At 38.8% G+C, this 27,408-nt stretch overlaps 1 protein-coding gene across 3 annotated transcripts in view; it reads left to right on the top strand.

Annotated features, from left to right (window-relative positions):
* Positions 1 to 27,408, top strand: part of NELL2 (neural EGFL like 2) — a 465,627-nt gene that overhangs the window by 251,529 nt on the left and 186,690 nt on the right. For all 3 annotated transcript variants that reach the window (XM_060191433.1, XM_016188843.2, XM_060191432.1), the window contains exon 13: positions 527 to 655. In XM_060191433.1, coding sequence (XP_060047416.1) covers positions 527 to 655 — 129 coding nt within the window. The remainder of the gene's footprint in view (positions 1 to 526; positions 656 to 27,408) is intronic.

Below are 27,408 nucleotides of genomic sequence, written 5' to 3'. Positions count from 1 at the left end.
TTGTACCTGGAACCTTAGAGCTTCAGACATGAAAGTCTTTTGCATAACCATTATATTGTCTCCTCATGCCAGGTCACACTTAAAAAAATTATTTCAAGCTACCATTTTCATCTTGGAAAATTTCACATTTCATCTAGCCAAGTATGCATTTATCTGTAGTTGTTGATAATGTTGAGCCACTAGTCCTCAGATTATGTTCTCACTGTTTTCTTCTATAAGTCTTTGCAGTCTTAGGATTTTCATTTCTGATATTTGGAGGACTGTAATTAGAATATTAGGCTCTAGATAGCATTTTAAAAATTAAAAACAAAAGAGGCAGGGAGTTAACTTGCAGTAGGGACTGAATGAAGCATGAAGAACTTTGGGGTACATAGCAATGAATGAAGATATCAATTAAAAACCATTTAAAGAAAATAGCTTCTAAATTGTAGGAATTAAATCGGCAGAGTTTATCTTGTCATAATTTCATTTACCTTAATAGGTTTTTACTTCTTCTTCTTTTTTTTTTTTTCATTTTCCCTTTTAGGTTATGACTTTTGTTCTGAAAGGCACAACTGCATGGAGAATTCTGTCTGCAGAAATCTCAATGACAGGGCTGTCTGTAGCTGCCGGGATGGGTTCAGAGCTCTTCGTGAGGACAATGCCTATTGTGAAGGTAATCCCTGCAATGCTATATAGCTCCACTGCAAAAATGTCCGAGGAGTACTGCATGCCAGATTTATTAATTTCCCAGGTTGTCTAGTTGATGGGCCCATTAGAAGTAACGAATTTAATTTGAAGCATATTAATCACCTAAAAATAATTATCTCCCAAATGAAGGTTTTCCAGCGATCTGCTCGATGTCAGACTAATAAGCTAATATGGCTGGTTTCTAGAATTAGACTAATGCTTCCACTGTGAAATCGCTTTCTTTTTTTCATAATTAGATATTCTGATAGTTCACATATTGATGTGATTACTGTGCCTTGCAGTTGGAATTATAGTCAGATTTTCCCAGACCCCATTGTGTAAAAAAAGACAATCAATTAACAGGAAGATAAAAGTGTCCAATGATATTTTTGTTTGCTAACATATGTGGTCTTGGTGGTTGTGTTCATGCTGTGTGCTGTTTACTAAATAGTTCCAATGGATCACACAGTTTCTTAGGTGTTTTTTTTTCTTTTTTTAGATATCTAAAGTAATATTCAAGGCACTTTTCCCTTTCATCTTGAGCAATGATGCAGGTGCCTCTCTTTCTCTTTCCCTCTCTATCACCCACCCCAATTTCTCTCTGCTCTATCAAATTAAATAAATAATTTTTTTTAAAAAGAGTACTTTCTTCACTCATGGAAAGAAGAGACCAAATACAGTGAGTAGGCCATTGATATTCACAAATATGGTAGTTTTGACTATGAAGACCATAGAAGTTCATGAGATGTTAGAATTTACAATTTCTCTGAGGCATGAATTTGAATCTTTTCCAAATTATTGTGTAGCTGAGTCGCAAGTTAGTTGTGTGTGTGTGTATGGGAAAGGGCAGTGCTGGGGTGCTGGGGTGCTGGGGAATGAACTCAGGGCCTCAGATGTGAGAGGTATACATTCTACCACTCAGCTACATCCTGGGCTACCTTGAAAAAATGGTTTTCTATCTCTGGGGGCTTCAGTGCTCTAGGCTGACTTGTTCAGATAGAGAGAAACAGGAGTTACGTTGCACATGTTTTCATATGCAAGGTCTCTGGTTTAAGCCCTAGCCCCCACACACATGAGAGAACTTTCTGGGTGATGGAGCAGTGCTTCAGATGTTTCTCTGTCTCTTTCCCTTTCACAATCCTTTCCAGCCTGCAATTCTCTAAACAAACCACTGCCAGGAATAATGGAGTCATGCAGTCACCAAGCTCCACTGATAACTCCGGGGTCGGGGGAGGGGGAGGTGTGAGAGAAACTACAGAACCAGAAGCTTCCCCCAGTGCAGTGGGCATCAGGCTCAAGCCTGGATCATGGGCAGAGCACAGCAGGCACTTTCCCCAATGAACCATCTTGCTGCTTATGAGTTAATGGGTCTTTCACATTAAGCCACTGATATAGTGATGGTTGGGTATTTCAAGGATTTTTCAGACTTACCAAAAACATGAATGCACGATACATCTTTGGAGTTGAGAAACTCCAGTTTCAAATTTCCAGATTCTGTTTAGCTACAAGACGACTTATAGGCCCTTATGAATCAAAATCCTGTTGTTCTCTTTGGTTTTGAATAGACTTTTTCTTAGCCTTAGAATTAGATTCAGTGGGAGTCGGGCGGTAGCGCAGAGTTAACCCTCTGCACTGGTGGCAACAAGCACAAGGACCAGCATGAGGATCCGGGTTCAAGCCCCCAGCTCCCCACCTGCAGGGAAGTCGCTTCACAGGTGGTGAAGCAGGTCTGCAGGTGTCTAGCTTTCTCTCTTCCTCTCTGTCTTCCCCTCCTCTCTCCATTTCTCTCTGTCCTATCCAACAACAATGACATTAATAACAACAACAGTAACTACAACAATAAAACAAGGGCAACAAAAGGGAATAAATAAATATTTTTAAAAAATTAGATTCAGTTTGGGGAGAAAATTCAGCCTGTTAAGAGGACCAACTTGTGTTCCTAAGTCCCCAGAGGTCAGAGGTTCGATCCCCAGCAACACTTTATTTATTTATTTATTTATTTATTTATTTATTTATTTATTCTTTAATTATCTTTATTTATAGAGATAGCCAGAAATTGAAAAGGGATTTAGGGAAAAGAGACACTGAAGCACTGCTTCACCACTTGTGAAGTTTTCCCTTGAAGTTGGGTACTGGGGGATTGAACCTGGCTCCTTGAATTTAGTAACATGTACACTCAACCAGGTATGCCTCCACCCCCACCCCAGCACCACTTTGAGCCAGAACCGGGCAGTGCTCTGGTCTTCTCTTTCTTCCTCTCTATCTCTCTCATGATAAATAAATCTTTTAGAACATTTTGCTTGTAGAACTGGATAATAGCCTACCTGGTAGAATGCACACTTTTCCTTGCACAGGGACCAGAGTTGAAGCCCCAAGTATCCCATTGGTATCCCATGCAAAGGGGCAGCAGTGGAGATGCCCTGTTGTGCTTCTCTTCTACTTTCTGTATTTCTCTTTCTGGAAAAAAATGATGAAAGAGAAGAAAAGAGTCCATTTTAGTGCCAGAAATATTCGGGCATGAAGCCTCAGAGAACACAGGACCAAGGAAGAGAAGACAGGACGATGGAAAAAATGGACAAATACACAAAAATATAGATAGATGGTTATAGAAATAACAGTCAACGCATATCTGTGACCTCGGAAGAACTACTACAACTTCCAACAGAGGGATTGGTTTACAGAACTCTGGTGATGGGAACAGTGTGGAATTATATACCACCTTATCTTAAAATTTTGTAAATCATTATGAAGTCACTAATAAAAAAATGTAGTTATATTGTGAATAAGAAAATTTTATTCTCTAATTGATTTCCTAGCTAGATAGGAGTTGTTTACTTAAATGAGAGTGAGAGAGCATGAGAGAGAAACCAACACCAGAGGACTTCTTAGCTTTGACTTAAGTGGGGTGATACTGGGGGTTGAACATGAGGAATGAAAGTCTTCTTGCATAATCGGTGTGCTGTCTCACCAGCCGCTGTATTTGTTTTAAGTTTGTATGTATTAAATTTTTAAAGTGATTTTGAAGTGTAAAAACAGAAGTTATTGATCTGTGGTACTCATTTTTTTTTTTTTACTTAATTTATTTTATTTTACTTTTTAACCAGAGCATTCTTCAGTTCTGGTTTATGTTGGTGTGGGGGATTGAACCTGGGACTTTGGAGCCTCAAGCATGAGAGTCTCTTTGCATAACCATTGTGCTATCTCCCCCACCCATTGTTTTAAATTTATTTATTTTTTAGTATATTTATTTAGTTTGGATAGAGACAGAAATTGATAAGGGAGGGGAGAGAGAGAGAGATGCACATTACAAGTATTGGGAATCCTAGAAATTTCTTTTTTTTTTTTTGACAGGACAGAGAGAAGTTGAGAAGGGAGGGGAGAGAGAGAAGAGAAAGACACCTGCAGACTTGCTTTGCCACTCAGGAAGCATTTCCCCCTGCAGGTGTGGGCATGGGACTCAAACTCAGGTCCTTGCACATGGTGATATGTAACCCTGGTGCACCACAGCCTGGTCCTAAAATCTTCCCATCTTTATTGTTTTTACTAAACATTCTCAGCTATTGCTCAGAATTTGAATTTTGTCTGCAATATGCAAGCCAACTCACTTGAACATCATGTATCTGCTTTTGAAAAAGGCCAATTTGCTGATTTAAAAAAAGAAAAAAGGACTCTTCACACCTTCAAGCATAAACTTTAAGTTCTTTTATTTAGATAGCCATTTTTAAACCAGGCAGTGGCACACTTGGTTGAGTGTGCATGTCACTATGCGCAGGAACCTGGGTTAAAGCCCCTAGTCCTCACCCATAGGGTAGGAAGCTTCATTAGCAGTCAAGCAGCACTTCACAGGTCTCTTTTTCTTTCCCTCTTGACCTCCCATTTCCCTCTCAAATGCTCTCTTCCCTATCAAGTAAAAAATAATAATAATAAGTAAATAATGATGCTCATTTCATATATATATATGTATACTTACAAATAACTTTTTAATGATTAAGCTGTGTTTATGCATAAATATATATATACTTAATATGTATATATATATTCCATCCTTCATGTGTTTCCAAATGCAATGCTGCCTCCTCCCGCCATATTCCTATCTTTCTATTGTTTAAAAGTATTTTGTTTATTTATTTACTAAATAGAGTCAGAGAGAAATCTTTTGGTTAATGTTGCTTCTTCTAATTTCTTTCTTGTTCTGCATTTTAATAGAATTTAGCCCTTGCTGAAAATAATAACAGAAACTTTCTGTTCTTTTCTATTTTTTATTCTTATTTCATGCCACCCTTTCTCACTAGAGCTCTAATAAAATATAGCACCAACAACTAATCAACATAATAAGGATCTGGTTCTTTGCAAGCACTTTAGATGCTTTCTACAGAGGAGGGTTTATCTCACCCAGAAATCCTATGATGCAGATATTACTCTAATATGCTGTTTTGTGTTTGAGAAAATGGAAGACTTCAGTAACCCATTATTTGCCCCAAAGCATTTACCCATACACCAAACAGGATATAGGGTTCTAGGTCTATTTCATCTTATTTGCTGCTTTTAAATCTCTTACTAGATGGATAATCTACTTCATATTTTTATACATAATAGTAGCATACAGATTTTCATTTAAAAAAGACATCTTTTCTCCTCTTTGCCAGAGCACTATTCAGCTCTGACTTATTGTGGTGGTGGAGACTGAACGTGGAATCTCTGTGCCTGAAGCATGAAAGACTGTTATGTAAATTGCAGTGCTCTCTCTAAAGACATTTGCAATGATTTAACTGATTTAAAAAAACTGAATGCGTTTGAAAGTGAGGAAAAATATATATAGTTCACCCAGAAAGCAGCTCACTGGCATGAGTTATAATGAGTTGCTTTCATAGTAAATACCCTATTCAGGGAGCCAGGCAGTGGCACACATGGTTAAGCACACAGATTATAGTGCACAAGGACCTGGGTTCAAGCCCCTGTTTCCCACCTGCAGGGGTAAAGCTTCATGTGTGGTGAAGCAGGACGGCAGGTATCTCTCTGTCTTTTTCCTGTCTATCTCTATTATTGTCTTATCCAATAATATGTAAGTAGTAAATAAATAAAAAATAAAAATTTAAAAATGCCCTATTCAGGAGTCAGTGGGAAAATAGCCAGTGTTTCTTCCTCCTCTTTGCCTCTCTCTTCTCCCTTTCTTCCTACTCCGCCAAAGGTAATTCAGTCAGTGATTAATGCCTCCCATAGCCACTGTCTGTATGTCATTAATTATGAGAACATAGAGTCAATCTGAGAAGATCCTGGGAATATGATGGTGATAAACTCCCTAGGTTGCTCTCACAAAGGTGCAGAACAGAGGCAGAATGATCTCCACCCTTGGTTTGTAAACCCAGCACACAGGACTCCACTGGGCATGATGGGAGTCCTGATAAGCAAAAATAAATAACCAGAGGACCAAGCCCTATGGGACTAATTAAGGGATTCTAGCAGACTCTGTAGCTTTCAAAACCATGGTTAATGATGTACTCACTATGGTGTGCCGTAGTAGAGTTTGCTAAATAAATAAATTTAAAAAAAATGTCCCAAGGCTGTTGCATTATGCTTTTTATCAGTCAGTGTTCTCCATAAAAATGCAGCCAGCAGAGTCTATCACCTGTCTGTATACCTGTGTGTTTCATCTCTGTGTCTGTCTATCTATCTATCTATCTATCTATCTATCTATCTATCTATCTATCTATCTATCTGTAAGGAATTGGCTTATGAGATTATAAAGCCTGAGATATCCTGAGATCTGCAATCAACAAGCTGGGTACTGAGGAGTAGGAGGTAATAGTGTCCAAGTCCAAAGACCTGAGGACAGGGAGAAATGATGGCTTACATCTAACTCATACACAAGTGAAGACCAACACCCCAGTTCATATTGTCAAACAAGCACATATAGTGCATAACAGTTCTAAATAGAGATAAATAAAGATGGGAGAGAGAAAAGAGAGACATCTACAGCACTATCTACAGTGCTGCTCCACAGCTCCTGAAGCTTTCCCTCTGCAGGTGGGGGAATCTGGGGCTGGAACCTGGCTGCAAAGCACCTTCTTAACCAGCCATTTTGTTGTGATCTGATCTTCATTAGCTAGGCTGAGGCTTAACCACACTATGGAGGACAGTCTAAATACTATTCAAACATGATGTCATTGATGCCTCCCAGACTGATTTCCAGATAAATTTCTGCTCACTCTAGAACCTAGTCAGATTATACATAAGGTAGCCAACAAACTTACTTGATTTCAAAGAGAAAGAAGAGCAAAATTATGTTTACAATTATTAATTTGTCTTTTAATTACATTATCTATCCACCCAAACAAGTAAAAATGTTTCCATATAAAACAAATTTCAGTGTTTATGTGTTTTATGGACAGATTAAGTTACTTTGTGGCAGTGGGGATCATCTAGTTTAATTATCTTTATTTATTTATTGGATAGAGACAGCCAGAAATTGAGAGGGAAGGGGGTGATAGAAAAGGTGAGAACAGAGAGATACCTGCATCCCTACTTCACCACTTGAAAAGTTTGCCCCCCTGCAGATGGGGACTGGGGGCTTGAACTCAGGTCCTTGCACATTGTAACGTGCTCTCAACTAGGTACGCCACCACCCAACCCCTCATTTGCATTATTAGTTCTTCAGATTTTATTTGTCACTTAATATCTTAGGCTCTTAACTTTAGCAAAAACAATCTTCACTCATTTGTAAAGTGAGCATATTTCATATACTCATATCAGAGAAAAAGGAAAAATATTCTTTGAAGTCTCTAATATGAAGGGAAGTCTTTAAAATTTTAAAAATCAGAGGCTGGCTGGTGGCGCACCTGGTTGAGGGCACATGTTACAATGCACAAGGACCCAGGACTGAGCCCCTGGTCCCCACCTGCAGCGGGAATGCTTTGCAAATGGTGAAGCAGTGTTCCAGGTGTCTCTCTGTCTCTATCACACCATTCCCTCTTGATTTCTGGCTGTCTCTATCCAATAAATAAAATAAAGATAATTTAAATATTTAAAAATTTAAAAATCAAACCTATGAAAAGTTAAACTTCGTTAGAATTTCTGATTCTTGACCAGAGCAGTGCTCAATTCTGTTACGGTATTGCCCGAATTGAACCTGGGGCCGCAAAGTCTCAGGGATGACAGTAAACCTTGTTATTCTTCTCAGGTATGGTTTCTCATGCAGAGGAAATTGAAAGAGAAATCAGTGCTATATACATACTATTCTTTTGAAACAATGCATCACAGTTGTGTGACTCCCAAGGTCAGATGATATTTTTCCCTCCAAAGGATGCACTTCTCTAGAAAATATTCACATTTAAGTCTATTGTAGCTGATGATTACTTCGGATAGAGAATAAATAATAAATTCATTGTAATTCAACAATCCACCTATCCAAGTGCCACCTTCTTTCCTTCCTTCCTTCCATCAGGCCTTGCATATGTTCACTTTCATTAGTCTGGGCCTTTTTTACATTCAGATGGACAGACTGTAGAGAGACAGAGATAAGAGAGACAGCACAGAACCAGAGCATCCTCCATGGACAGAGCATGACAATGTGTTGCCAGGATTCAAACTTAAGTCATGCAAATGGCAGGACAAACACCTCAGCTGATGAGTTGTGTCTGTATTCCTATATCTCTGCATTAAACCTGTCAAAGAACAAAAAACTAGCAGGACTAAGAACTTTCTTCTTCCTGGGCTGGATGAATAGGTTCTTTGTTAGATTTTCACTGTACTACCTCCATCCTTAGACTTCATGGTGAGAACCTCAGTCAACATTCATTTATAGATATTTGTAGTATTTTCTGAGCACATTCTACATATCATTCTGTGAGAGATTGTTGGTTCTAGCACCAAAATTCAAGTCAGTCAAAGTCCTGGACCTGACTTTCTCTTGGGGGTGGCATTTCACATCTGTGTCTTTAAGTAAAATGATCCCTCCTCGTTTGGAAAGGAACCGTTTAATGTGACATGTAAGACATTATATACTTAAGTTAAAAAAAAAAAGATATAGAATGTCTTTTTTGCAACTACATTAAGTTTATGATCAGTTATAAAGATTAAGTTATGAGTATCATCTCTGCTTTCAAGTAACTTTAAGTCATATATCCTGCCTATATTTGTGAATAGTGTTGAAAGTTTAGGAGGTCAGAGCTGTGTTTTGTAGGAAGGTTTTTGAGCTCAGTTAAATGAATATGATAGGGCAGAGGGTAGATAGCATAATGGTTATGCAAAGTGACTCTCATGCTTGAGGCTCCAAAGCCCCAGGTTCAATCCCCTGCACCACCATAAGCCAGAGCTGAACAGTGCTCTGGTAAAAAACAAACAAACAAACAAACAAAAATAAACAAAAATTAAAATGAATGTGATAGATAAGAAGAAAAAATCTTTCAGTGCTGTGATTCAAACAAACAAAATTGTCTCAAGGAATTTTTGGATTTCTCCTTTGATTTCTTTGTTGACTAGTTAGTTGTTTGGTAAATATTGTGATCTTGAAATATGTGTCTATTTTTAAAACATAAGTATTAATGAGAGAGAGAAAACCAAAGAACCATTCTGGCTTATGTGGGACTCAATACTGAACTTCAGGTGTATAAGTCCTACAGTCTTCTGCTATGCTGACAATACCCAGACAACTGCAAATTTCTGCAGTATTTTTCCATATTTTTGAAATTGATTTCTAATTTCATAGCATTGTGCTCAAAGAAGATGTCTGGACTGATTCAGTCTTTCTAGCGTCTTTAAGCTTTGCTTTGTGACCTAACAGAGTCAGAGAACACTGATGGAAAACTTGATGAAGATTGTTCGAAGACAGAATCTTTGAGTAACAGATAATATAAATCCTGGACATTCAGGTTCCAGCATGGTGCCATAGCTGTTAATTGCATTATATGTTTTAAACAAGTTTAGAGAGTAAATTTTAAAAGTTTCCATCACAAAAAAGGAAGTTGTCATACTGTGTGGTGATGGACATGACTAGACTTATTGTAACTAATTAATTGTGAGATTTCAGTTAAGCCTCAAATTCCTTTATGTCATTTTTCTCTTTTTCACTGCAAGTGATTTTGAGAGAGAGACCAAAGCACTTTCCGGCCATTAAATGCTGAGACTGGAATTGAACCCAGGATCTTAAGCAAACAGGGTATATATTGTACCATGGAGTCATCTCCCTGGCCCCTTATTTCATTGAAAGTTTCTTTCAGGTATTTTCTTAATATCAAGAATGTGTAAGAATGTGCTTTTTACAGATTACTCAAATCCTTAAAGAACATGGTGGGACTAAAATTATGACACATATATATGTACTGATTAGTTGTGAGGTAAGGCTTCTTTATAAAAATATTTTTTATTACTTTTATCTTATTTTTATTGTGGATAGAGACAGAGAGAAATGGAGAAGGAAGGGGGAGATAGAGAAACACCTGCACCATTGCCCCCACCACCAGGTAAGGCTTCTAATCAACATCAAGCATTGATTAAGATTATGAAAAGTAGGGAAGTAATTTAGTTGGTGATTTATGTTTACACACGCAATTGAGAGCTAGAGTAACTCCGTAACATTCATGAAAACACTGGTACAATATTTAAAGTAAATCTGAATAGGCAGCAATTAGGCTATTACTATGACTTAAATCCTTGTTTTCTGACAAAAAGAAAATATTCATCTTGTTTGTTTGTTTGTTTGTTTTTAACCAGAACACTTCTCAGCTCTGGATTCTGGTGGTATAGAGGACTGAACCTGGGACCTTGGAGCCTCAGGCATGAGATTCTCTTTGCATAATCATTATGCTATCTACCCCGGTCCCTGTTTTTTTTATATTTAAAAGTAATATTAATCTTCCTTCCTGAGAATAGCATTATTGCAAATTGATGAGTTTTCCAATTCAACATGACAGAACAATCACTCAAATGAGACTGCCTGTTCCTTAGTTGTCAGTGCATTGGATTCAGCCAGAATAGCTCCTAACTACGTATGAACAAGCACAGAAGTAAAAACAGATGGCATCCCTATCACCCAAGAGGTTAGGGAAGATATCATGGTAGGAAAGGGACTTTACTTGAGCTTTGAGGAATGAATCCAATTTAGACTGGCAGAGAAGAATATGCATTGAGAAGGAGAAAAACCAGTTTGGAAGTTTTTCTGCAATAGGATCCTTGTATCTCCAGCTGTGAATATACCAAACTCAGAAGTGGAGACCAGATTGTAAAGAAAATAGGTTATGGGGAGTCGGGCTGTAGCGCAGCGGGTTAAGCGCAGGTGGCACAAAGCACAAGGACCGGCATAAGGATCCCGGTTCAAACCCCGGCTCCCCACCTGCAGGGGAGTCACTTCATAAGTGGTGAAGCAGGTCTGCAGGTGTCTATCTTTCTCTCCTCCTCTCTGTCTTCCCCTCCTCTCTCCATTTCTCTCTGTCCTATCCAACAACGACAACAACAATAATAACTACAACAATAAAACAACAAGGGCAACAAAAGGGAATAAGTAAATATATAAAAAATTAATTTAAAAAAGGAAAAAAAAGAAAATAGGTTATGAAAGGTGATGCTGCTCTAAACTAGCTAGAAACTAGAAACCTGCTATGGGAAGCTTCTAAGTTATATGCAAGTCTTTTGACTATGAAAAGGGGTAACCATCTTCTCCCTGAGTCACAATGTTATTATGAAAATTGTAGTCTTATATAGGAGGATTGTAACATATAGTATAATGAATTTAACATAAATCAAAAGGCTATAAAATTGGCAAGCTCTCAATCTATATAGACTGTATAGGCGTGACTGCTAACTTACCAGCTGCCAGCACTAACTGAGCTTAGTAATATTATACCATGTGCCCCTACTTCATTTTCTTTCATTGTCTACAATGACTATTTCAGATATGTGGTTTTCTTGCCCACATTTGGCTCTACCCATTATCTTATTCTCAGAAGGTAACTACTCTTTTAAAAAAAATTTCATGGGAATCAGGCGGTAGCACAGAGGGTTAAGCGCATGTGGCGCAAAGCGCAAGGACCAGCGTAAGGATCCCTGTTCGAACCCCCGGCTACCCACCTGCAGGGGAGTTGCTTCACAGTAGGTGAAGCAGATCTGCAGGTGTCTGTCTTTCTCTCCCCCTCCGTGTCTTCCCCTCCTCTCTCCATTTCTCTCTGTCCTATCCAGCAACGACATCAATCATAGCTACAACAATAAAAAGCAACAAAAGGGAATAAATAAATATTTTAAAAAATTTATTATCTTTATTTACTTATTGGATGGAGTCAGCCAGAAATTGAGAGGGAAGGGTTGACAGAGAGGGAGAGAGACAGAGAGATAGACCTCCAGCAACACTGTTTCACCACTTGCAAAGCTTTCCCCCTGTAGCTGGGGCCCAGGTGTTTGAACCCAGGTCCTTGAGCATGGTAATACGTATGCTCAAACAGGTATGCCACCACCCAGTCTCAGGAGGTAACCAACCAACCAGAGAAAGATAGAGACATTCTCATCTTTCTGGTCTCATTATCCATTTGTTTTACTCTTATTTCCATCTTTTCCTGGCCCCACCTACTCCCATCTCTTCCTCTGTTCAGAGGAAATTTGCCCCATCTGCTATCTCTCTGTTTTCAACTTCATTATCCTCTCTCTCTCTCTCTCTCTCTCTCTCCCTCCCTTCCTACCTCCCTCCCTCCCTTTCTACTTTCCCATCAACCCCTTGTGTTGGAAATGAAAATGAAGAAACCAATGCAGAAGTGGTGGAATTACACATGTGTGAGGCTCCAGTGCTACTAAATAAATTACATAATATAAAAAAAATCAAGGAATGTTCAGTGGCTTCAGATATATGTGGGAGGACAAGTTTTGATGATGTTCAGTCTAGTCAACACCTACTCATGTTTTAATTGTGTTTTCCTTTTCTGTTCTTGTTCCTAAGTTTTGCTTATGAGTGAGATCACCTGGTGTTCAGCCTTCTGTTTTTGGCTTATCTCATTACACATGATTCCTTCAAAGCAAAAGACTCTGGGAAAGGAGGGGAGAGAAGCCATTGGAGAAGGAATTGAGGTCCTGGTACATGAAGGTAGAAAAAAAAAAGTTTGAGGTGAGAATGTTTTGCAGCCATCTGTCCCAGAGAGATGAGAAATTGTACCCATGTGTCAGTGCCTGCAGTATCATCTGTTAACTCCCAAAAAAACTTAAAAAAAAAAAAAAGGTTAACACGTTATCATGTCTGAGTTCAAAGGTGACAGGTGGACCTAAGTGTTGGTAGTCACGTCCCTCGAAAGCTCCTCTAGTATTGCTTTTACCTCTCTGAGCACTCTTTTTTAGTCTTCTTTATTCACTTGTTATCCCAGTGTTCACACTCTCCTGGAGTCCATCTCAACATTTTCTTCTTCTCTCTTGGTACCCTCTCCCTGGATGATGTACCCTATTATCTTTGCTTTAACACACCTTCTCTGTGACGTTGGTTCCATCATCTTGGTCTCTACCCTTTTCATTTTTCCTGAACTCCAGGCCAAAACATGTAACTACCTCTTAGCTATTCTTGGATGTGTCGTACACACCTCACATTTAACATATCTAAAACTATACTTTTCTGTAACCCAAAGGCATTCATTTCATTTCCCATGTACAGATACAACCAGTTGTTCAGTTAAGAAAAGAGGGTCTGGGGAGACTCTCACTATAGTGGCTATGTAGTCAGAGGCATTTCAGATTACCCTCCTGATAAATTAGCAAAAGCAATGAAAATTCACTTGAAAAACTCAGCAAAATACAAATGAGATGTCTTCAGAAATTCACTAAGCCGCAGTGAGTACACACACATGTAGCCAGTGGGTGGAAAAGGGCTGAGGAAGAGATTCTGGGACCTTAAGAAATTTAACTTACTGAAGGCTGGCTCCCAACTGGGAATGAAGCAGCAGAGCACACTGACTGTGGCGGGACAGTAGGGCAGGGCACTTAAACTGTGAAATTGGGCAAAGGAACATCATACTGCTCATAAGGACTCACTAGTGACTAAGTAAAAATCAAACTATAGTTCGGGGTCCAGGCGGTAGTGCATTGGGTTAAAAGCGCAAGGACCTCGCAAAGCGCAAGGACCAGCATAGGGATCCCGGTTGGAGCCCCTGGCTCCCCACCTGCAGGGGAGTCGCTTCACAGGTCTGCAGGTGTGAAAGTTGTGTAGCAGGTCTGCAGGTGTCTATCTTTCTCTCCTCCTCTCTGTCTTCCCCTCCTCTCTTGATTTCTCTCTGTCCTATCCAACAGCAACAGTAATGACAACAATAACAATAAATACAACAAAGACAACAAAAATGGGAAAAAAGATGACCTCCAGGAGCAGTGGATTAGTTCGTGGTGCAGGCTCCAAGCCCAAGCTCAAGCCCCAGCAATGACCCTGGAGGCAAAAACAAAAAAACCCCTATAGTTCAAGACCTCAGATCAGCTCAGGCTTTCATGGCCAGCTAGAAAAAATAAATTCCAGCCAACATCCTAGCAATTTAGTAAGGAATTACCAACTACTGTGCATCACCTGGGGGATTGAGTTAAAGATACAACTGATAACAAAAACAAATAAACAGAAAAATCACATAAAGCCTTACCAATTTATAACTACAACTTCTTTTATTATTTATTTAGTTTATTTTAATTATTTATTTTATTTCATGGAACACTGCTCAGCTCTAGCTTGTGGTGGTGAAGAGGATTTGAGCCTGATGATACTTTGGAGCCTCGGGCAGGAGAACCTCTTTGTATAACCATTATGCTATCTACCCCCTCCCAACAACCTTGACTTCTTAAATAACTCACTTAGCCACAAGTGGATCTAGAAAAGAAAAGGAAAGAAAAGAGGGAGAAGACACAAGTAAATAGGATAGTCACAACAGACACCACAGTAACCCAAAGTATCATTCCAGGCTTCTGCATGCTTTCATGATCAAATGCTACAAAAACACGGGACTAGATGTAAAATTCCTTAATTTAGTAGATTGTATATTCAGCAAACCTATAGTCAACATCATTCTCAGTGGTGAGAAACTGAAAGCATTTCTGCTCAGATCAGATACTAGACAGGAGTGTTCACTATCACCATTACTATTCAACATAGTGTTGGAAGTTGTTGTCATTGCAATCAGGCAAGAGCAAGGAATTAATGGGCTACAGTTTGAAAGAAAAGAAGTCAAACTGTCACTGTTTGCAGATGATACCATAGTATACATGGAAAAAACAAAAGAATCCAGTAGGCTTCTAACAATTATCAGGCAATACTACAAGGTGTCAGGCTAGAAAATTAACATACACAAGTCATTAGCACTCCTTTATGCAAACACTAAATCTGAAGTAAGAAGAAGAAATCCAGAAATCAATCCCACTTACTACTGAAGCAAAAATAATATCTAGGAATAAATCTCACAAAAGAAGTGAAAGACTTGTATACTGAAAACTATGAGTTGCTATTCAAGGAAATAGAAGAAGATATAAAGAAGAAGAAAGATATTCCATGTTCATGGTATGTAAGGATTACCATGATCAAAATGAATATTCTACCCAAAGCCATATACAAATTTAATGCAGTATTCATCAGGGCCCCACCCAATTTGTTAGGAGACTAGAATGATTGCTACAAATGTTTATCTGGAACCAGAAGGTATCTATAATCACCAAAGAAGTAATGAGTAAAAAAAAAATAAAAAAGAGCAGAACTGGAGGCATCACACTCTCAGATTTCAAACTATATTATAGGGCCATTGTAATCAAGATTGCCTGGTACTGGAACTGAAATAGACACACTGACCAGTAGAATAGATTGAAAGCCTAGAATTAAGCCTTCTCACATATAGTCATCTAATCTTTGACAAAGGAGTCCAGAGTATTAAATGGGGAAAGGAGTGTCTCTTCAAAAGATGGTGTTAGAAAAATTGGTATCCTCATTCATAGAAACCCAACTGCAAGGTACACAAAAACAAAAATAAACCAATAGGACTATGTCAAATTAAAAAATTTATGCAAGACAAACCTCTACCCAAACAAAAAGTGTTTAGTAGGAAACTAAAATATTTTACACATGTCCCTACAAGTGTATTTACTGTAAACTATTAAATCCTCCCAATAAATAAATAATTTAAAAAATGAAAAGGGCTGGGTGGTGACACACCAGGTTGAGCACACACATTCAGTGGGCAAGGACCTAGATTCCTGTCCCCAGTCTCCACTTACAAGGGGAAGTCTTCATGTGTGGTGAGGTATGGAGACAGTTGTCTCTCTTTGTTTATATCCCTTTTCCCTCTCAATTTATCGCTGCCTCTATCCAATAAATAATAATTAAAGAAAAGATTTTTAAAAGAGAAGAAGTATGGGACCAGGCAGTAGCATACCCTGTTGAGTGCAGATTCTACCATAACTATACACAAGGTCCTGATATAGGTTCAAGTCCCTGCTCTTCCACCCCACTGCATCCACCTGCAGAATGGATGTTTCACAAGCAGTGAAGTTGGTCTGCAAGTGTTTCTCTTTCTCCTCTCCCCCTCTCAATTTCTTTCTGTCTTATCAAATAAAATAGAATAAAATAGAGACAGACAGAGAGAGAGAGAGAGAGAGAGAGAGAGAGGACATTTCTGAGAGCTTTATTCCCTTATCTGTAGATACCCAGTTTGTTCAGAGTACAGCCAAGTTGAGGAAAAACTTACTAATCTGCTTCACTATCTCTATGTTCAATTATGATATTCTGTCACAGACCTAGAACCTAAACTACTAATTAAGCTTTCTCCTGCCTCCCAGATTTCCTCTCAAATTCACACTATACCTTACTGTTAAAAAGATTTTGCTTAACATCTCATGTCATTTTATTCTCCTGTACAACAACCTTCAGTGGAGAAATACTCACAGTTCACCCGCAACCCTCTCTGTGTATGCTTATACAGTTCTAAATCACCTGTTGATGTTTTGGTCAACACCACTCTCCATAGCCCACAGTAGGCCTTGAAACTGCACTATATAGTGGAGATTTACAGTGTCCTCTGGAAAAATAAAGTAGTCATTACCATCTAGATGTGCATAACTACAGCCTGTGATGTTCACAGAACAATGAAATCACCTACCAACACATTCCTTATAAAGTACCCTGTCATTGGCGTATTGCACCAAGGTAAAAGACTCTGGGGTTGGTGGGGAGTGGGCAGAATACAGGCCCAAAAAGGATGACCGAGGACCTCTTGGGGGTTGTATTGTTATATGGAAAACTGGGAAATATTATGCATGTACAAACTATTGTATTTGTTGAATGGAAAACATTAATTCCCCAATAAAGAATTTTAAACACATTTTTTTAAAAAAGAGTGGTCCAGGAGGTGGCACAGTGATAAAGCTTTGGACTCTCAAGCATGAGGTCCCGAGTTTGATCCCTGGCAACACATGTGCCAGAGTGATGTCTGGTTCTTTCTCTCCCTATCTTCCTCATAAATAAATAAAATATTAAAAAAAAAAAAAAGAAAGTACCCTGTCATTAAGTGAAGCACAACTGCATATATGAGTGTCTCGCAATGTTTTCCTAAGAAATGTATAACAGTGGTTGTCTCAGGGATCTGGGTTGCCTTGGGAGTTTGTAAACTACTGGGTGACTGAGAGTCAAACTTAAAATGATTTTATTCATTTATTTTATAGAGGACAAGAGAAATAAATGGATGAGGGAGATTTAAAATGATATAGATACCCACAGCACTTCACCACACATGAACCTTCCCCCTACAAGTGGGGACAGAGGGCTTGAATCTGGGTCCTTGTGCATGGTAATAAAGTGTTCAATGACCTTTCTCCACCACCTGTCCCCCAGACTTCCCTTTAATGTAGACTTACTTTTTTAAAAGACTTTTTAGTATTTATTTATTCCCTTTTGTTGCCCTTGTTGTTTTATTGTTGTTGTTATTGATGTCATTGTTGTTGGATAAGACAGAGAGAAATGGAGAGAGGAGGGGAAGACAGAGAGGAGGAAAGACATCTGTAGACCTGCTTCACTGTCTGTGAAGCGACTCCCCCTGCCGGTGGGGAGCCAGGGGCTCGAACCGGGATCCTTATGCAGGTCCTTGTGCTTTGGCCCAACTGTGCTTAACCCATGGTGCTATTGCCTGACTCCCATAGACTTACTTTTTAATATACACTTTATTACATCTTACATTTTATACCATGTTTACAGACGATGTATTAAAATTGACAAAATTTCTTTTCAATATCTCCTACTAACCATAGTGTAGCATAAACTCATGTGCTATGTAAGAAATCAACACAAAATTACTCCTGTTTATTTTGTTAGTAGTACTGAATGCTTGACTAGTCATTCAGTATTTCTGGTATCTGTTCATAGTTTCCTATGTTGGCAGGAAACTCTCTTCTATCTTCTTATCTGGATAATTCTGCTTCTCCAATTCATTGCTTTAAAGTCTCATCTTTCTGTACATCTATCTTGCCTCAGGAGTAGATTTGGACTCCCCCACCCTAACCCTTTGTTTTCCATATGACACTGACCTTATCAGACTCCCTTTGTGTTCTATTATGACTGTTATTTGTCTTTCTTTGCAGAATGATCATAGACTAATAAAGGACAGGTGCCACATCTGCCATAGTCTAGGTTATACCATTATTGTCAAGATCAAACATAGTTGGAATAGTTACGATATAGTGGGAGTTCAGTAAATATTATTTACATGGATACCATGAATACTTTTGTTTTCAAATATATTTTAAAACAATTTTAAGGCATATATCTCGGATATTCTGCCTGATTATGTGCACGTGTGATTATGTAGTAATATATACTATTACAATATAATATGCATATCTGTACTTTGTAGTAAATTTTTCATTTATATGTTTTGATCATCTTTATTTTTTTAACTTTTATATATAAGGTGGAAATACTGAAAAGGCCATAGGATAAAAGGAGTACAATTCCACACAATTCCCGCCACCAGAATTCCATATCCAGCCCTCTTCCTTGAAAGCTTTCCTATTCTTTATTCCTCTGGGAGTATGGAACAGGATCATTGTGGGGTGCAGAAGGTGGAAGGTCTGGTTTTTGTAATTACTTCCCCACTGAACATGGGCATTGGCAGGTCAATCCATACTCTCAGCCTGTCTCTCTCCTTTCCTTGTAGGGTAGGGATTTGGGAGGCAGGGCTCCAGGACACATTGGTGGGGTCTGGGGTCCTCTGCCCAGGGAAGCATCATGTTACCATCTGGAACCTGGTGGCTGAAAAGAGTTAAGATATAAAGCAGAACAAATTGTTGACTAATCATGAACTTAAAGGCAAGAATATTGCAGATGAAGATTTGGGATCTCCTACTAGCTGAAAAAGTTTTAGGTCTATTTTAGATATATTCTAAGGGGCCCATGACTTTACTAGTTTTATTTATTTATTTAAAAAATTAAGTTGCAAGATTGTAGTCTTACAGGGCATATAGTTCTACCACACCTACCACCAAAATTTTGTGCCCCCATTCCCCCACCTCCCAAAGATAACTATCACAGTTTTTATAAGTCTCAGAAACAGTTTGTTTGCTTTTGTTTTGGGGGGATTTTTTTTTTGCAAGTCCATTTGTATCAGTTCTCTAGACTGCGCATATGAGTGAAACCATCCTATAGTTGTCCTCCACCCCTTTGCTTGTTTCTATAAGGATAATTACCTGAACTTCTATCAGTTTTAGCCCAAAGGACTTAATACTGTCTTTTTCTAAATGCTGATTAATAAGCAGTGAGATATATGTCCCATAGCTTCTTTTGCCATTCATCTGTTGATGGGCACTTAGGCCACGTCCTCTTCATGAACACATACTCTTGTCTCCTCTGCTTCCAGTTATTTCCTATTTACTCAAAGACATGATTTTGTGAACCACTCACAACCCTGTCCAAATTTTCCCAATTTCTCTATATATTAAGTATTAACTAACTATGTTAACTATATTAAATGTAGAAGCCCCAAGTAAAATAGTAATGGGAGTATATTTGAAGTAGTGCAAAAGATGATAGACTAGATCTTTTACTCTCTTTGAGAGATGTACCTTGCATTTAATAAAATGACTAAAGGAAATTTATGATGATTTTTGGATATGTCAAAAATTGTGTTTCTGTAGTATATGATAGATACATATTTTAGAACATGAAATTATTATTTGGTAAACAGACTCATCAATGCCATTGACTTTCAAACATGATTGCTGGCAATTCTTTTTAAATGTTAGCTTATTTGTACCTTGCATTTTAATTTATTCTTTACCGATATTTTCCCCAAGTAGCCTACTTATACTTGCAAATCTTTTTTATTTTTAAAAATACTCTAATCTTCTCAAATGTTACTCTCAAATATCTCCCCTGAATTACATTTCTCAGAACCCAGCCTTTCCCCCAGTTTATGAATTAAGTTAGCGCTCTCTTTGCCAGCTATGCCAAGCCAGTTTCTCAGAGTTGCTGGGCAAGATTTAGCAATAACTTATACTGATCTGTATTATTCCTCAGTATGAAGAATCCTTGATTTTGAGCTACATGACTTCAAGATTTTGTTGATTGAATTAGAAGATATTAGTCTTCCTTAATGCAAATTTAATCCCCTTCTTATGGCTTAATTGAGATAAATGCTATAGCCTTAGAAATACACCAGGTTTTGGGAGTCGGGCTGTAGCGCAGTGGGTTAAGCACAGGTGGCACAAAGCACAAGGATCGGCTTAAGGATCCTGGTACGAGCCTGGCTCCCCACCTGCAAGGGAGTCGCTTCACAGGCATTGAAACAGGTCTGCAGGTGTCTATCTTTCTCTCCCTCTCTGTCTTCCCCCATCTCTCTCCATTTCTCTCTGTCCTATACAACAACAACAACAACAATAATAACTACAACAATAAAACAACAAGGGCAACAAAAGGGAATAAATAAATTAAATAAATATTTTTTTAAAAATTTAAAAAGAAATACACCAGGTTTTTAAAGAACTAACACTGGAGGTGTGCAAGGCCTAAGTTAGGGGCCTAAAACCATGATTGTGTGGCAAAAGCACACAGAAATGGTGACATCATGCCTGAATGCTCCTTGCCTCCAGGCACTGGCTTGGGTAGTGGGATGTGGAAATGTTGTTTTTACTATATCACTAATTACCTGTATAGACTTTTGCTAGAGTGCTCATCCAAAAATAGAGATCTGATTCAACCACTTCTCTCCTGTAATTTTTCCAATTCATAGAAGATGAAATTCATATTTTTAAATATGTATTATTAAGGTATCACTGTCTGATTCCTGCTATTTCTTTAACATGAACATTTTTACTGTTTTTATGCTTGTTTATGCCACCAGAGTTATCTCTGGGGCTTGGTCCTTGTGTGACAACTCCAAGAAGCCTTCTTTAATTTTATTTCTCTTTATTATTTATAATAGAGACAGAGAGAAATAGAAAGGAGAGAACGAGAGAGAGGGAGGGAGGAGGGAGAGAGAGAGAGAGAGAAAGAGACTACTTCATCACTTGTGATGCTCCCACCTGCATATTATTGGGGACTGGGGACTTGAACCTTGGTCCCTGCACATGAGAACTATGTGCATTTTACACAGTGTACCAGCTCCCAATAATTAGTTTTATGCCTGGTCTCTCTCTGCCTCCATTTCTTCCATTGTAAATGACATGGATTAGGCTTCACAATTTCTATAGTTCTTTTCAGGTCAAAAAAATTCTGAGCTTCTGAATAATTATACAGTCTCAGACTTCAAATAGCATAAAAGGGAATTTATAAATTCCCTAGTTCTAAAAAAGATCAGCTTAAATTATCCTGTGTCAAGAGAAGTAGTGCAAGTATAAGAAACAGTTTACTTCTGCTTTTTTAAGTTGGTAAAGTGTGACTGTGTAGCCTACAAAATTCAGGATACTCAACCATTGCAAACACAACCATAAGGTTGTGTTCTCTTTGTTAATACTGTAAAGTTTACCAGATATGAAACTTTACAGTATTAACAAAGAATTCACTCTACCAAGTTGAGCTCCAGGTCAGACTAAGGTACATTATAACTTTTAGGAGTGCACTGTAGCACAAGCAAGTGTACTAACAAAGTGATCCTGAAACTCAATTTGATCGTGTAGTACTCAGTATTCAAGTGAACACTGAATCTTTCTTAGGCATGTTGTTCTCTAAAAGGCAGGCTTAAACATAGCAGGCGGGGGTCGGGCGGTGGCGCAGTGGGTAAAGCGCACGTGGTGCAAAGCGCAGGGACCGGTGTAAGGATCCCGGTTCAAGCCCCTGGCTCCCCACCTGCAGTGGAGTCGCTTCACGGGCGGTGAAGCAGGTATGCAGGTGTCTATCTTTCTCTCTCCCTCTTTCTCTGTCTTCCCCTCCTCTCTCCATTTCTCTCTGTCCTATCCAACAACAAAGCAATGTCAACAATGACAATAATAACCGCAACGAGGCTGCAACAGCTAGGGCAACAAAAAGGGGGGAAAATGGCCTCCAGGAGCGGTGGATTCATGGTGCAGGCACCGAGCCCAGCAATAACCCTGGAGGGAAAAAAAAAAAAACATAGCAGGCACCAAACTATGATAAAGGTGACACTGATGGGGACCAAGAGATAGTTTACCAACACAGTGCAGCCTTTGCCATGCTCTGGGCCCTGAATATGAACCCTCACACCAGAGGGGAGTACCATACATGGCATCAGTACAAGCTTCACCAATAGTGGAGTGGTTCTCTGAGGTCTCATCATCTGTTTATCTTTCTCTCTCTTTCTTTAATTTCTTACATTCTTATTTTAGATTTTAGTTATTTTATTTATTTATTTTTTAGAGAGATATGCGGAGAGAGAGACACACAGAGAGCGAAACACCAGAGCACTGCTCAGCTCTGGTTTATGGTGGTGCAGGGGATTGAACCTGGGATTTAGGAGCCTCATGCATGAGAGTCTGATTGCATAACCATTATGCTGTCTCACCCACCCCTATCTTTCTCTTTTTAAAAATTATTTATTTATTTATTTATTATTGGATAGAGACACAGAGAAGTTGAGAGGAGAAAAGGAGACAGAGAGAGAGAGAGAGAGACAGAGAGACGCATGCGGTACTGCTTCACCACTCATGAAACTGTCCCCCTGCAGGTGGGGGTCAGGGGCTTGAATCTGGGTTCTCACACACTGTATGTAATGTGAGCGCTGAACCAGGTGCACCACTGCCTGTCCCCATTTATTTATCTTTCTCTGTCTCTTTCTATCTGAAATTAAAAGGAAAAGATGATTAGGAAATGCTGACTGGTAGAGCACATAGCATGCATAAGAACCCAGGTTTGAGACCCCAACCACTAGATATGAGCACAATGCAAAGTTTAAGAGCCTCATGAACAGTGGACTAGTGCTATGGTGATTCTCTTTTCATCATCTCTCCCTCTCTGCCACTCACCCTCTTAACAAAGTAAAAGAGTTTGCCAAGAGCAGTAGAATCAACAGTATGAGTGATAATCCAGGAAAATATATTGGACATAAAAGGCGTTCAACACATACGTAGGGAATTTCACTGGACTGTGAGGGTTTGACAGCTTGCCATTTTGGATTGGAATTTAGAATAGAAAAAATTTGCACTGCTATAAATTTTGAATATAACATCCCACAACATTATTTTCAAGGCTTATAATTTGTGTGCCTGTGAGTATCTGAACAGAGAAAGGAATTTCTTTATCTTTGCTATTTTAGATGTAAATAGAACTTTGGGAGAAATTCTACTTTTGAGGATATAGCATGGGAAATTTAAAAAAGGCAACTGACAAGATGATGATATACAGTTCTGTGGTCTAGATGTGTGTGTCTGTGTGTAGTATACCCTTTTTTCCTTATAACACTGCTTCAGGAAGGAGGCTACACATGTCGGTCATGAACCCAATAATTGAATAATATAAATCTTACAAGTTCCAGAAAGGATTTCCAGCTAGGTAGTACCCCCCCATTTCCCCCCTCCCAACGGTGTACTATTGAGTTTTCTCTGACCATTTGATAGCTTAGAAGGGGGAACACCTGTGTCAGCAAAAAAGCTCACTTGGACGATGTGTTGCTTTGCTGTGTGCTCAGTCCAGGTTCATGCTTAATCCCCATCACACTGAAGGAAGCTCTCATGCTGTGATTTCTCTCTCTCTTTTATCTCACTCTTTTTGAGTCAACTCAGAGCAGTGAAACCATGGATATGATCAAAAAGAAAGAAAATGGGGAAAAATCAGAGAGAGAGAGAAGGAAAGATTTCACATCTCAAGTGGAAGTTGGGTAAATTAGTGATCCAAACAGTCTAGTATATAGCCTGGTATATAGCCTATAGTTTTCCTTTCCTTTCCTTTCCTTTATTGGGGTGATTAAAGGTTTACAGTAAATGCAGTTGTTGACACATGTGTAAAATATCTCAGACTTCTGCAGAACATTCTTACCCCCAGCCTATGTCCTCCTCCAACATTGTGCATCAGGACCAGAAAGTCCAGAGTCCTTTGCTTGGGTGCAAGACACCAAGCCCAGTGCAAGTTCTACTTTGTGTTTTCCCATTCTGTTCTTATTTTTCAACTTGTGTCCATGAGTGAAATCATCCCATGTTTATCTTTCACTTGCTGGCTTATCTCACTTAACATTATTCCTTTAAGGGACAGTTTACCTTTGCACAGACTAGACCTACCTTTCTTATAAGCAAAACTACCCAGTAACTCATGGTTGTAAATAGGGTCACATTAGCAGAAATAATCCTGATTGGCTAGTTCTTTCACTGTCACTTCTCAAAGGACTTAGTAACTATTCCTTAAGTATCCTTGGAAAGGATCTAGGATACTTCATGCTTACTTAGGACTTTTATTTTTCAGGCCTGACAATTTCTCCTGCTAGGGAAGGGTTTCTTTGTTAAGATACTGTCTTGTCTCTGGAGAGAGGGCAATACCTGCAGTAATTAGTGCTTGCTCCTTAAATGACTGCTCTAGATTGCTTCCTGGACTCCACCAGGGAAAGTCTCGAACCAGGATCTACTCTTGTTTGGAGGAGCTGCCACAGTGTGCTCAGATCATTCTTCTCTCAAAAACAAACTTTTTTTTTTTATTATTTTAATTACTATTTTTTAATGAGTGAGAGGTACAGAAATAAAGATGAGAGAGAGAAAGAGAGAGAGAGAGAGAGGAGAGAGAGAGAGAGAGATCAGGACACTGCTCAGCTCTGGTTTATGGTGGTTCTAGGAATTGAATCTGGGATCTTAGATCCCTGGTATGAAAGTCTTTTGTATAACTATTATGCTATCTCTCCAGACTGAAACCAATATGTCTTTCTGGGATAATGTTCACTATTCTTGGCTCTTTCATCCCCAGAGGGAAATTCTTCATGCCTTCTTGTCCATGAACTTTATGGACATTCCTCTATTCATAAGCTACAACTCCAAGTTACTTCTGTTACTCCTTTTCGTAACTTTCACTTCTCTGCAAGGAGGCTGGGTTAAAGTTTATTGATTCAGATAAGCACACAAATAATCCCATGTGATTCTAAGTATCAACTTAAGACCCTGAGAAAGTTTTCATCATGTTCTCCCATGGTGTTTTTATACTTTATTTATTTATTTATTGGATAGACACAGAGAAAAACTAGAGGAGAGGAGGAGATGGAGAGGGAGAGAGACAGAGAGACACTTGCAGCCCTACCTCATCAATACCTTATTAAGCCCACCTCATCAATACCTTATTAAGTACCTCTGATATAGTGATAGAATGATAGAAAGCTCACCACTTGTGAAGCTTTCCCCCTGCAGGTGGGGACTAGGGCCTTGAACCTGCAATCCTGCACACTTAACCAGGTATGCTACCTCCTGGCCCCACCATGGTGTTTTATAGTTTGATTTTTTTAAGGCTGTATTTAAAGATGATACTTTCTTTGTAGAACATTACAAACATTTAGCAGTAGCAGGCTATCATGAGAACAATACTAGTATAAGTCAGAAAGCCTGAGAGCTATTTTTATATCCTACTAAAACTAGCCTTGAAACATGTAGTCATAACTTCTGCAGCATTGAAGCCCTAGGGGTGAGACAGTGGCTAGAGGGTTAAACTTAGAAGCATGACATCCCATGTTCAATACCCAGTGATGCATGTACCAGCAATGATGTTCTGAGTCTCTCTTTTCTCTCTTTATACCTAAGTAAAAAGCTTTAAAATATTTAAATCTTATTTTGTAGCATTCTATCACTGTATCAGAGGTGCTTAATAAGGTATTGATGAGGTGGATACAGAAATTAGTTATATGTGCCCTGATTTTAAAAAATAATTTTATATAATTATTTTAAAAATAATTATTAAAAATTATTGAAAAATTGTTTAAAAAATAATTTTATATAAATTATGTTTTGATACAGAGAGAAATTGAGAGATAGGGAGAGAGAACGATATCGCTGCAGCATTGCTTTACCACTCATGAGGCTTTCTCCGCAGGTAGGAGCAGGAGGTTTGAACTTAGGTCCTTGCTAATGGTAATGTGTGCACTCTCTGGGGTATGCTACATCAGACGCCATGCCCTTATTCTTAACTCTGGTAGTGCAGGGATTAGCCTAGGAGTCACTGAACTGTGGCCCCCAATCAAATATAATTCACCATCTATTTTTGGAACTAGAATATTTTGAACAATGTAAGGCTCATTGTTTCCGTTCCATGTTGCTTTCATGCTACAGCAACAAAGTTAGTTAGGCGCAGTAGAGATCCTGTGACCAATTCTGGCTCTTTACTGGAAAAAAAAATGCTGACCATTATATTGGAGTCATCAGAGAAAAGATATAAAATAATTATTTCCTGTGCTTCACCCCACAGGGTAATTCTTATAATTAAATCAGAATTTGCACTAGAGAATTGTAGGAGTTTTCCCAAGAACCAGTTTTTTGTTTGCTTGCTTGTTTATTTGTTTTAATATCCAAGATGAATATAATGTGTTGCTGGAATGAAGAAATGCTACTATTGAGGGAGGGATATAGCTTGTTGGGGAGCAAGAACCATACAAAGTTAAGAAAGGCACAATTAATAAACCTATATGAGACATTGACAAAACCCAAGGGAGCTCCTGTGAGCAGCTTTTTAGTTTATGAGAGATGTTTACAGAGACAGACACTAGGATAGAATTAAGGAGGAGTTCACTGGTGGGCAAGACCCACTGGGGGTGGTGATAAGAGAAGCAGTAGATATGGGATGATCTCACAAATAGACAGAAGCTGAAAAACAAGATCAGAAGGAAAAACACAAAGCGGAACGTGAACTGGAGTTGGTGTCCTGCAACAAAGTAAAAGACTCTGGGGTTGTGGGGGGAGGGTTCAGGTCCTGGAACATGATGGCAGAGGAGGACCTAGTGGGGGTTGAATTGTTATGTGGAAAATTGGGAAATGTTATGCATGTACAAACTATTGTATTTTAACTGTCAACTGTATACCATTAATCCCCCAATAAATAAATTTTACAAAGAGACAGAAGTAGAAGAGAGAATAGCATATACAGTGGCACATAGTAACGAGAGCATTGCCCATTCAGAGAATGCTAGAAACTCAGCGTGACCAGAATATTGATGGAAGTGAGGGCATAGGATATGAACTGGAGGAGGGCCAAGCCAGGAAGGATTTTGTATGCTAAGAGGTTTAAGTTTATTGTGCTGACAGTTATATAGAAGTTGAATGGAATGATCAGTTTCTCCGCATCTCAGTTTTTCCATCTAATTCATCTGTTTCTCTTAATAATACAGATGAAGGCTTTGTTGTTTTTGGAGCCTCCACAAA

Source organism: Erinaceus europaeus, chromosome 5, assembly GCF_950295315.1.
Source record: "Erinaceus europaeus chromosome 5, mEriEur2.1, whole genome shotgun sequence".
NCBI lineage: Eukaryota > Metazoa > Chordata > Mammalia > Eulipotyphla > Erinaceidae > Erinaceus > Erinaceus europaeus.
Note: the sequence above shows the minus strand (reverse complement) of the source record. Positions and strands in the feature narration are given on the sequence as shown.